Below are 11474 nucleotides of genomic sequence, written 5' to 3' on the forward strand. Positions count from 1 at the left end.
GGGAGAGACAGAGGTGGGGGAGAGAGATGGGGCAGGGGTGAGAGAGAGACAGAGGTGGGGGGAGAGAGACAGGGACAGAGGTGCAAGGAGAGAGAGATGGGGAGGGGGAGAGAGACAGAGACAGAGGTGGGGGAGAGACAGAGATGGGGGAGAGAGACAGAGGTGGGGGGAGAGAGGTGGCGAAAGAGAGAGACAGAGAGGTGGGGGGAGAAAGAGAGACAGAGGTGGGGGGAGACAGATGGGGAGGGGGAGAGAGAGGTGGGGGGAGAGAGACAGAGATAGAGGGAGAGAGAGAAGGAGAGAAGGAGGAGGAGGAGGAGAGAGAGAGGGAGAGAGAGGGAGAGAGAGGGAGAGAGAGGGAGAGAGAGGGAGAGAGAGGGAGAGAGGGAACGCTGACTCGGCCAGAATCCCAGCTTCGTGATTTACAAGGCGCCTGGCCCTGGCGCGCTCGCTGAGGCACCTCCGCGCCGCAGAGAAGGGAGGAGGGAGAGACAGACGCAGAGACAGCGACAGGGAGGTTGTGCTTTTTGCAGGAGCCGAGCAGAGGCCAGCAGACCCTGCGGGTGGCGGGGTGGGGTGGGGGGATCACCCGGGGAGCGCCCACCTGCCAGGCCCGGCTAGACAGCCAAGCGGGAGTGTCCCCGACGCGCCCCGCAGGCCGTGCTGTGCCGCCCCGGCAGGCCCTGGCCCTCTCTGGGCTCGGCGTCGCCCAGTCCTCATGCTGGGGCACCCCGACCGCCCCACAGCCCAGGCCAGGCCTAGAGCTCACTGCCTCCCCCGCCCCCCCAGGCGCCTCAGCGGCGGGGCGCCCTCTGGCCTCGGCCTCCCCCCTGGGGAATCGGCAGTGCCGGGGCGCCAGGCCCAGGGGAGCCGGGGCAGAAATGAAGGGAGGAATGAATGAATGAGGGAGGGGCCCTGGCGGCCGCAGCGGCCGGCCTCGGCCCCGGGGAATCCTGGGCACTGCAGCCAAGAGGGATTTGGCCCCAAACCCGGAATAACTAACGTGGCGGTGCCGGGCGGAGGGAGGCAGGGAGGGAGGCCCGGAGCAGGGCCAGCGCGGGGAGGCCGGCCTTCCCGCCGCCAGGATTTATGGAAGTAACGGCTGCTCCACACAGTTCCTCTTAAGAGTAAAAGTGAAAAAGCGCTTGAGTCACCACTGAAACAGGGACGGGGCTCCCAGAATCCTCCAGGGCGCGGCCGCCGCCGCCCCCCCTTGGCGGGCAGGCCCGGGGGGCACCGGGCGCGGGCACCGGGGCGCTGCCTCCCCCCTCGGCTCCGGCTCCGACAAGGATCCGGGTCGGATCAGCTAAAAGCGAGCTATTTTAGGATGGGCTCAGGTTGTAAAATGAGTTGGGAAAAGGGGGGAGACGGAGGCCCAGAGACGGGGAGACACACTGGAGAGACGACGGACTGGGGGGCCGGGGGAGAGACACACGGAACCGGATGGAGACACAGACAGAGACGCAGGCAGAGACGGGGAGAGACGGAGAGACAGGGAGATGGAGCTGGGGGTGGTCACAGAGAAGGGGGGTGGTGGCGTACTTAGGGACCTGAGCCGCCGGGCAGCCAGGAGCAGAGGTCCTGCATGAGGGGGATCAGTCGGGGTGCTCCGGGGACCCCCGCCAGAGGCCCCAGGCCAGGCTGGCTCTCCCAGGAGCTCTGGAGTTGCCCTCAGGCTGCCTGACAGAGGGTCCCAGGACTCCCATCCTGGTGGGGACGCAGGAGATAGGGGAGGGAGGGGACCCCCCTGCACGTGGGCCACTCTCTCCGCACCCTGGCCTGGTGGCGAGGGGGGCTCCCTGTCTCTGTCTCCCTGTCCCCAGCCCGGGACAGGCTCACGGAGGCGTCAGGGCCACGTCCAGCAGGGGCACAGCCCCGCCAGGCCCCGTGAGCACACACGCTCACCCCAGGGCTCCGCTCCTCACCGCCACCGCCTCTCGCGGCAACGTGGATGAAGGCCTGTCTCCCGAGGAGTCCTGATGGGGGAATTCCAGGGCTCGGTGACAAAAGGCGGCCTTCCAACCTCCTCCCCTGGAATAGCCTCCCTGGCTCAGCCCCCCTGTGTGGCTGGCGGGAGCTGGCAAGCGCACGGAGGGTGGAGGGGGCGGGGGCACCCACAGCCACCCAGGCCACCCCGCGAGCGCAGAGGCTGGGAGGCCCAAGGTCACACGGCAACCCAGACGAGAACCCCAGTAGCTCCCAGTTGCTCCCAGGAGCTGCAGGACAGTGGGGAGGCAGAGGAGGGGCAGCACTGACAGCTTCCGGGGGAGACCCCCCTCCAAAGTTGTTCAGAAGGGGAAACTGAGGCCTGCACTGGGGCAGGGACTGGCCCAAGGTCACTCAGGGGATTATGGGTAAGACAAGCTCTGAGACCCCCCCGGGGGGGGGGGGCACCCGTCCACCCATTTGCTGGGGGGAACCAGGAACTCCCTACTCCCTACCCCAGCAGGAAAGAGTCCACCACCAATGACTGGGGACCCCAAGATCCTGGATTAGGGACCCTCCCCACAGAGGCTGGCGGTCCCTGAGGCCCGAGCCAGGCATCCACGTGCTCCCCACAAGGGAGGGAGGAGGGACACGGGACACGCAGTCCCCCCCCCCCACTCAGAGGACTCCCAGAGTCCTGCACTTTGCAGGCTGGAGGCCACCCCGGCCCTGTCTCCAGAACCTGCCTTAGTCCTCAGGAGAAACTGAGGCCGGAACCCCCCCTGGCCTAAAGAGACACGAGGGTGTGGGGGGAGCTGGAAGTAGACCTGGGGGGTGTCCCAGAGAGAACTAGAGGAGGCCGGGCCGGCCGGCCGCCCCCTCCCCACGCACCCCCGGGCCCGTTGCACAAGGGCTCAGCCCGGGGCGGTCTGGGAGCGCGGCCAGGGGTGAGAGGCTACGGGAGGGGGCAGGGGCAGGGCAGGTGCCGGGCTGGCGAGGCGTCCGCAGCGCCGCAGTGCCCGGCCAGACCCCGGAACGCCCGGCCTCCCGGCTCCTCCCGGCGGCGGCGGCGCAACAATCCAGGATCGATGCGGTGAAAATATCAGCTCGGTGTCGGGGGGGCGGGGGGGGGGGGGGGGGGCGGAGGCCGAGCCGCGGTGTCAGCGCCCCCTCCCCCCTCCCCCCGCCCTGGCGCCTCCAACTCCGCGCGCCCCCTCCCCCTCCCCCTCCCCGCACACGTGGGCCAGCGCGGGGGGACGGCGTCCCGGGGCGGGTGGGGGGGCGCTGTCTGGGGAGCTCGTCCGAGGGATCCTGTCCTCGGCAGTGCCCGGGGTGGGGGGGGCGGCCAGGACCCCTCGATTGCGCCCGGAGGCAGGCCGGGGTGGGGGGGTCCCCGCAGAGGCCCGCCCTCGCCGCTGGGGGGGGCGCTCCCCGGACCTTCCCGGGTGGGGGCGAGCGCCCGGCCCGCACCCCGAGCCCCGCGCCCGCGCAGGGGAGCGGCCGGGGCGCCGGGGGCGGGGCGGGGGTCCCGGGGACGGCTCTCGCGGGGGGGGGGGTCCCCGGGCCGGCCCATCCCCCACCGGCCCCCGGCCCTCGGCGGGGGCACCCTGCGGGGCGGCGGGAGGGACGCGCGCCCTTCCCGTCCCGCCTCCTCGGGCTTCCCGGCTCGGGGCCCTGGCGCGGGGGGCGCGGGGGGCGCGGGGGGCGCGGGGCGTACCTGGGTCAGGCAGAGCGGGGACGAATACATCCCGGGCGCGGCGGGAGGCGCAGGGCCGGCCGGAGCGGGCGCGCTGAACTTACTGAGTCATTTTTCCAAACCCCCCCCCGCGGCCGCGGCCGGCGCGCTCCTCGCCGCCTCCTCCCTGGATCTCCCTCCTCCCTCCCTCCCGCGCTCGCTCGCTCTCCCTCTCTTCCTTTCCTGTCCCCCCTCCCTCTCTCCTCCTCCTCCGTCTCTGTCTCTCCGTGTCTCTGTCTCTCCTCCCTCCGGCAGCCTCCCCCTCCCTCCCCCCAATTCCCCTCCCCTCCCACCCGAACCTCCCACTTCTCAACATCCAACTTTCAAAGAAACGAGGGAAAAAAGAGCGCGAGCGAGCGGGGAAGCAAAGCCGCTCCCCCCCCATGCCCCGTGAACCCCTATCATCGCTATTATTACGAATTACGAGCCGCCTGGTCCCGGGCACCGACGGGGACCGACTGGCCGCGCGACCCGGGTCACCGCGGGTCCCCCAGGACCGCCCACCCGAGTCAAGTGGGGAGGGGGTGCTGGGCTGCTGCTGGACACTTTGGGGCCGGAGGTGGATTTTTAAGACCCCCCCCTTACCCTCCCCGCGCTGGCCGGGAAGTTGGAGAAAAGAGCCAAGTTGGGGGGGGGGGAGGGAAAGAATGAAGAAGTGACGTGTGCAGAGGCCCGGCGCCAGCGCGCGTCTTTCCCCTTAAAGATGTACAACCCGGGGTGCAGGGCAGGAGAGGGGGCTCCGGGGGCATCGTCTCCCGCCGCTCCCCCAGAGCCACACATGGGCTGCGGTTCCATGGGCGCAGGGGTTGGCTCCAAGTGCACTCCTCCACCAGCCCACCAGCCCCAAAGGTCCCAGCTGACCCCAGAGCCGCCAGCACTCTGCTCTCGCCTCTTCAGTTAGCACCCGAGGGGACCTGGGTGTGCAGGGAGAGGGGTTGCTGTGGCATCCCCCACGAGTCTCCCCAACATGCCAGGAGGATGTGTCCAGAACCTCAGGCTGGCCAGGTGAACCCTTGCAGCCTCTTCCCTGGGCGTCCAGTAATTCCTACTGGCCCCAGCAGTGTGCCCATTTCACGGATCTGGAAACTGAGGCACAGCGAGTGGCTTGGAGCCAGGCCACCTGGCCCCAGAACCCACATTCCTAAAGCTCCACTGTTCTCCCTCTAGAGAAAGAGGCATAGACCTGACATCCCCCCTCATCTGAGCCCCCAGGGTGCCTGAGGACCATGACCTCAACCCTTCCCCATTCACTCCCGGAATCCTCCCATTCCCAGCCTCCACTGCGGAAGCTCCCACTCCCACCCCACAGACCAGGGCGATGTGTCGCTCTGCCCCTTGGTGTCGTCCCCTGTCAAGTGCACTGACGGTGCCCACCCATGGGATCCATGGGCATGAGGATAATGGCACTTAGCAGAGCCTTGACCTTCTGTCAAATGTGCACCGAGGCATTCTTAGAAAGCTTGGTGATTTTGATTTGTTCTCTCCCAGTATCCTGACGCCAAATGATACCCTCTTGCCAACTTGGGGCAGCTGCCCCATGCCCAGGGTAAAGGAAGGTGCCAGGAACCCTGTTATTCTCCCGCATTACAGGGAGGAAACAGGCCCAGAGAAAGGGAGCCGCTCGCCCAGGGCCCCAGGGATGGACCAGGCGGGAGCAGGGTTCCCACAGAACACACGTTCAGGGCCACGGGGACCTCCCCACTGCATGTGGGTGTCCGTTATTCAAACAAATAGTGCTTAGCACATCAGGAGCACTTCATGGGAATGTCTGAAAACCCCTGTCGGGCGGGGAGTGTGGGGAGGGGTGCATTTCAAAACCCCAGGATGAACGGGGAAGGCAGGTGTCTAGGAATCCAAATGCCAACATAACGTCAGGCAGTATTTTATTATTTTAAAAGTGCAAGGAGCACAGAGAGTACAAGATCCCGAATTCACAGACATTTAAAAGTTGCCCTTGGCTTCAGAGGGTTCTCCCGGCTTTGGCCCTCTGAGCCCAGCCTGCCCCCCAACCCCCAGGCTTCTGTTGGCAAAGTGAGGTTTGGAGAATACAGACTAACCCCCTGGGAGCGTCAGTCTCCACATCTGTAAAATGGCAAAGGTGCTAGGACCCGCCTGGAGGAGGGCTGGGGAGTTGGGAGTCCTGGGGTTACCTGTGTGGACACCCTGGACACCACGAGTGGGACAGTGCGGACGTATGTGCTCTAGTCCGGGCAGGAGGGGCCCTGCGAGCACACAGCGGGCCAGCGCTAGTGCAGGGCTGCGGCCAGGTCTGTGCCTCCTCCAGCAGCAGCTAAACTCCAGGGTGCCTCAGCTTCCCCTCAGCTTCCCCTCCGTGAGAAAGGGCAAAGGTAGTTCCAACCCCTTGGGATGTCGTGGGTGAACCAGTGACTGGACTGACGTTAGGACACTGCCTTGCACCTGGCAGTGTCTTACCAAAGCAATTGGTGGATCCGGACCTGTTTGTGCCAGGGCCCAGGAGGCGAGGGTGGGGGCACGATTTAGCCTCTGGCACCCTGGATGGAGCACCATATAGCTCGTTGGTTTAAAAAGATTAAATAAAACACGCTCGCTCCTTTATAGCTCATTCTGTCTTCTCTCTAACTGTCCCTGGGACAGACGCACAAGTGTGTTGACTACCACTCTCTAACACCAACGGCAACAATTTGGGAACAAGCCACCGAGTCCATGGGGGGAGGGCAGTTCGGGGAGACTACTATGCAGCTCCATAAAAGCACAAGCAAGCTGTAGGCAGGGCTTCTCCCTGCAGGGTGCTCTGGATCATTCTCTGCCGGGAGGGGGGCGGGGACTGGGGGCATCCTGGACACTGTGGGGGAGGGGTGCTGAGCAGCATCCCTGGCTCCTTCCCACTGGATGCCAGGCGCACCCCCCAATCCAGACAGATGTCCCCAGACATTACCCAGTGTCTCCTGGGGCAGAACAGTCCCTGGGTGACACCCCCCACCCCACCCCACCCCGCCCACTGGAAATGCTGCAAGGAGACTCAAGCTCTCATCTGGGATTCTTTTGTTAAAAAAAAAAAAAGCAAGCATATTTGTAAGAATATGTACCTGTTATGTGTGCAATGGTTCAGACAAAGCTGATGGAAAGAGAGCTGCCCCGGAGTGGGGTCCCACTCGGGGAGGGGTGGTGAGGAAGGCTGCTTTTCACTTTGGGGACTTTTATATCTTCCTTAGATGCTCCTGGATGGTTTGTGTCATTAACAACCAACTTTTTAAAAAAAGTGAGTGCCTTTCACAGGGCAGCTGAGGCAGGGACCACAGGTGTCCACACAGTAAGTCCACAGCCACCACACCCGGAGAACAGAGGACACAGCACCGTCCAGGCCCTGGGAATGTGACAGTGTCACCCCTCCTCTGCCCTTGTGTTCCCATTTTACAGAGGAGAAACTGAGGTTCTAGAAGGCGATGTTAAGGTCTTTGGTCTCCACAAGTAAAGGTAGGATGGGGCACAAGGCTGGTACAGATACACGCAGACACACACACCATGCCCCACGGACACTCACGTCACAAAAATGCAGACACACAGTCCTCATATGACACATACAGTCACACACACGTGACACAAACACAGAGACTCCCATGAACTCAGACTTCCCCACACCTGGCCTCAAACATCTCCTCAGAGGGGCACCCAGGGACACCCGGACTCCCACAGGCTCACACACACACACACACACCTTCAGCAGACTTGGGGAGACACACAGATCCACTCCAGTCCACACACAACCGTGAACATAACACATATACGCTCCTTCACCATCACACCCTCACACCCAAACACAACCATGCACACGCCCACAAGCAGCAGCCCTCCCAGGATCCCTACACAGGTGCCTGCACGTGCGCACCACATCCCTGCTCCTCCCCCACCCGTGCCCCCCAGAGCCGGGCCCAGGCTCAATGCTCTCCCCAGTGGGCTGCACAGGGGTGGTGGGTGGTGGCGGCAGGGCCTGTCTCCCCACCCCAAATGCAGGTGCCTGTTTGCGGCTGGGAGTGTCAGTGTGGGTCTGTGTGCGGTGGTGCGGGCGTGCAGTGCTGTACACCTGTGTCCTGGGTGTGTGCTTGTCAATGCTCCTGCACAGATGTGTCCCACTGCACCAGGCGCCCGGCGGGAGAGGCTCGTGCTGGGAAGGGCAGGCGGACCAGGTGTCCCACTGGGCGGGAGGGTGGCTGGACTGTTGTGTCTCCGCAGTGGTGGGGAGCGCAGGGGAGGGGGCACACTGGCAGAGAGAGGGGGGCAGTTTACCAGACCTCCCGACCTTGAGGGTGGGGCGCCTACACATCCCGGTGTCGGTGTAGGACCCCTCTTTCCCTTTCCCCAACAGCCCCCTAAAATGGGTTGCAGGTTTAAAGGAAAAAAAGCTGCTCCTCCGGCCTGGCCTTGGCGCTTTTATATTTAGAAAATTATATCAAGCGCCCCGGTGTGGGGGTGGGGGTGCGGCGGGGATTCCCCCGCAGGGGAGCAAACAACACTCTGTGCCCGCCCCTCTGGCCTGGGAGGGGGCAAGCGCAGGGAGGCAGGCCTGGGGGTGGCTCCCCGCTTCGGGGGTGAGGGGGTTTCCTCGGCCACCCTCCCGGGCCCCACCTGGCCCCCGCGCCTCTGTAGCCAGCCGTCCCTCGGGACCTCCTCCGCCGCGGAGTGGGGGGGACACCCGCCGCCCCGCCTCCCTCTGGGGCAGGTCCCCGCGCACGCGCAGCCCCGGGCGGGAGCAGGCGCCGCCGCCGAGCGATCGTGTCCCGGCGCCACCTCGCGCCCGAGCCTCAAGCCGGGACCACCTGGGGCCCCGCGGATGGGGCACCCCGAGTGGAGGGGGTGGTGTGGGGTGCGATGAGGGGTCAGAGTTTGGACGCGGTAGAGGAAGCACCCGTCCCTCACTCAGGAGCCCCGGGTGCAGGAGAAAAGGAACTGGGGGGGCCCAGGGAGCGTGCAGACCCATCCCCAGGAAGAGTCCCTGGGCGCGAGAGACACGCACACGGCGACACCCGGCCGTCCCCTGGGACGCGGCCGCTCCACACAGCCCCCCGGCGGCCGCACATCCCCATGCGGACCCCCGCGGGTCACCCCGGGACACCGCGGCCCTCCTCGCAGCTTCACAACATCTTCCCAGCGGGACGCGCGGCCACCGGCGCTCCCGCCGTCCCCGAGCCGCACAATGCTCGGACACACGCGCAACACAACACACTCGGCCACGTGGGTGCGCGGACACACGCAGGCACATAAAGGAGGGCTCGACGCCTCGAGACCCGCGGCCCGCGGCCCGCGACGGGGCCCCCGGCCGTGCAGAGCCGCCGACGCGCCCGGGCTTCCCGCGCGGACCCGCCGGGGCACAGGCGCCCCCCACGCGCCCCCCGAGCGCCGGATGCCGCCGACGCCCGCGGGCCGGGCCGGAGCCCTCGGGCGCAGCCGCCGACGCCAAGCGGGCCCGGGGCGCGCGGGGCCGAGACCCGGGGACCCCTCCCGGCGGCGGCCGGCGCGCGCGGCGGAGGGCCGGGGTCGGCCCGGGGGCGGCCCGGGGGCGGGGCTGCGGCCTGGCGCGGGCGGGGTGCGGCCCCCGAGCGCAGCCGCCCGCCCCGCTCCAAGTTCAAGGCGCCCGGCGGCGGCCGCTGCGCGCTCTCCGCCCCTCTCCGCAGCGGCCATTTTCCGCTAGCTGGCGCGCGGCGCTCGTCCGGGCCGGGGCACCCCGCGGGGCCCGCCGCCCCCCGCCCCCGCCCCCCGCGCGCCCCGCCGGGCGCCCCCTCCTCGGCCCCGCGCCCCCGCGGGCTGCGCGCTCGGGGGTCGTGCGCTCCGGGCCGCGCCCTCCCGCGCCGGCCGGGCCCGGGAGGAGGCGGGAGGCGGGAGCCGGGTCCGGGGGGGGGGGGGGCCTCTCCGGGGAGCCCCGCCCTCCCCGCCAACTCCGCGGCCCCCCACTCGGGGTCCCCCGCTGAGCCCCGCGCGCCGGCTCCGCCTCCAGCCGCGCGCGGGGGGGGGCGGGGGGATCGGCGGGCGGGGGTCCCGCGGCCGCGGGCGGCGCGGGGGGGTCCCCGCCTGGAGCCCCTCCCCTGGGCGGCCCCCGCCCCCCGCCCCCCCAGACCTCGCAACTTTCGCCGGGAGCCCACGCACCACCCCAAAAACTCCCCGGGCGAAAACGAAAGTGGGGGCGGCGACGTACCATGGCGCTGCTGCGAGGAGGCGAGGCCGGCGCCGGAGCGAGCGCGCTCGGTCCCCGGCGAGGGGGGGCCGGAGGCGGCGGGAGGAGGCGGCGAGGGAGGGCGCGCGGGGGAGGGAGCGAGCGCGCGAGGGAGGGGGCGCGCCGCGCCCGCCCCCCCGGCCCGCAGGACCCTCCCCTCGGCCCGCCCTCCCCCCGGCCCCGCGCGCCGCCCGCGCCTCAGGCCGCTCCGCGCCCCGGCCCCGGCTGCGGCGGCCCCGGCTGCGGCTCCATCCCCGGCGCGGCCCGCGCGAGGGGAGGCCGAGCGAGCGGCGGCCGCGGCGGGTCGCGGGGCCCAGGTCGGGCTGGCTGCGGAGGAAGCGGATCCACCTTCGCCGCGGCGCGCGCGCGCTCGCACACACACTCGCACACACACTCGCACACACACTCGCACACACGCGCGCACAGGGCTCAGGGACACTCGCGGCCCGGGCCTCCGACCCCGACGCGGACACACAACGCACAGCGACGCGCGCAGACCCGCACAGGCTCGCCCGCAGCGTGCAACACACACAGCCTGCGGCGTCACCCGGGGCGCGGGGCCACGCTCGCCGCCGAGGGGGCTGTCTCGGACGCACGCCTCCCGCAGGGGGCCACGGACGCACACCCGCACGGCCTGCGGCTGCCACCCAGACAGACACCCCGGGCACTCGCACGTACTCGCAGCCTGTGGGGTGTCACGCAGACAGCCACAGCCTCCACGCTGTCACATGCACACTCACAGCCCGCGGGGTGTCCCCTGGACACTCACACAGATTGACGGCCGTGGAAAGACCCTCCAGACCTCGGCCTGACCCGCACACCGACCCCGGGAGGCCTCCCCCAGGCGATCGCGCCCGCCCCCCCACCCCGGGCCCGTGAGTGCAGGTGTCCCGGATACACGCAGTCACAACAAGCACGCATAGCGGGGAGACGGGACAGATGGGGACACAGACAGACTCGGACACCGAGGGCGACAGACCTGGGGCGCGGGGGTCCCCTGGGGGTCCCGCAGGGGCTCCAGCGGGGCGGGGGGCGGGGAGCGCGCGCGGCGGCCTCGCAGGTGGGGGTGAGCGGGCGCCCCCTCCCCGGGTCACGGTTAATGGTGGAGCGTCCGCAGCGGGGGGAGGGGCGGGCGAGGAGGGTCACCCCCCGCCCCTGCCGCGCGGGCCGCCGTGAGCCGGGCCGCGGTGCCGCAGCGCCCCCCCACCCCCAGCGCTCTCCCGCAGTCCCCCTCCTCCGGCAGCCGCAGAGCAGGCGCCGCCCCCTTCCCCCCTCCCGGGCTCTGCGTCTGGCGCAGCTGGGGGACGACGGGAGGGGTCTTGCCCGGGCCGGGTGGGCGGAGGAGAGCCTGCGAGCGTCCTGCTGTCTGGGCTCCCCTCAGCCTGCGCCCCCAGGTCCCCGCACTGGGGCGCCGGGATTCAAGGACCCCTTTGGAGAAGTGGTTCCCAGCTCTCCCAGGGAGGACGCCGGGGTTTAGGGAGGGGGCAGGCGGGGGCTCAGGACGGGAATCGGGCCCCGGACCGCCCTTCCGCAGCCGTGGCGGACTCTGGGGGCTTCTGGAAGTTGATTCTGCGGCTCTGTGCGCGCTGCTGGGCATCCCAGAGGCTGGGAAATCTCGGACAAATG

At 68.8% G+C, this 11474-nt stretch overlaps 1 protein-coding gene across 5 annotated transcripts in view; it reads right to left on the bottom strand.

Annotated features, from left to right (window-relative positions):
* The window catches only part of NFIC (nuclear factor I C), a 65130-nt gene extending 55172 nt beyond the window's left edge, over positions 1-9958 (bottom strand). For 2 of the 5 annotated variants that reach the window (XM_072787878.1, XM_072787874.1), the window contains exon 1: positions 9831-9958. In XM_072787878.1, the coding sequence (XP_072643979.1) occupies positions 9831-9833 (3 nt within the window). In that variant the 5' untranslated portion in view covers positions 9834-9958. Of the gene's footprint in view, positions 1-3643; positions 3813-9830 lie in introns of those variants that run through there. The other 3 variants (XM_072787879.1, XM_072787877.1, XM_072787873.1) reach the window with 2 other exon arrangements.
* Between the last annotated feature and the right edge of the window lie 1516 nt (positions 9959-11474).

This window comes from Canis lupus, chromosome 19, assembly GCF_048164855.1.
Source record: "Canis lupus baileyi chromosome 19, mCanLup2.hap1, whole genome shotgun sequence".
NCBI classification, from domain to species: Eukaryota; Metazoa; Chordata; class Mammalia; order Carnivora; family Canidae; genus Canis; species Canis lupus.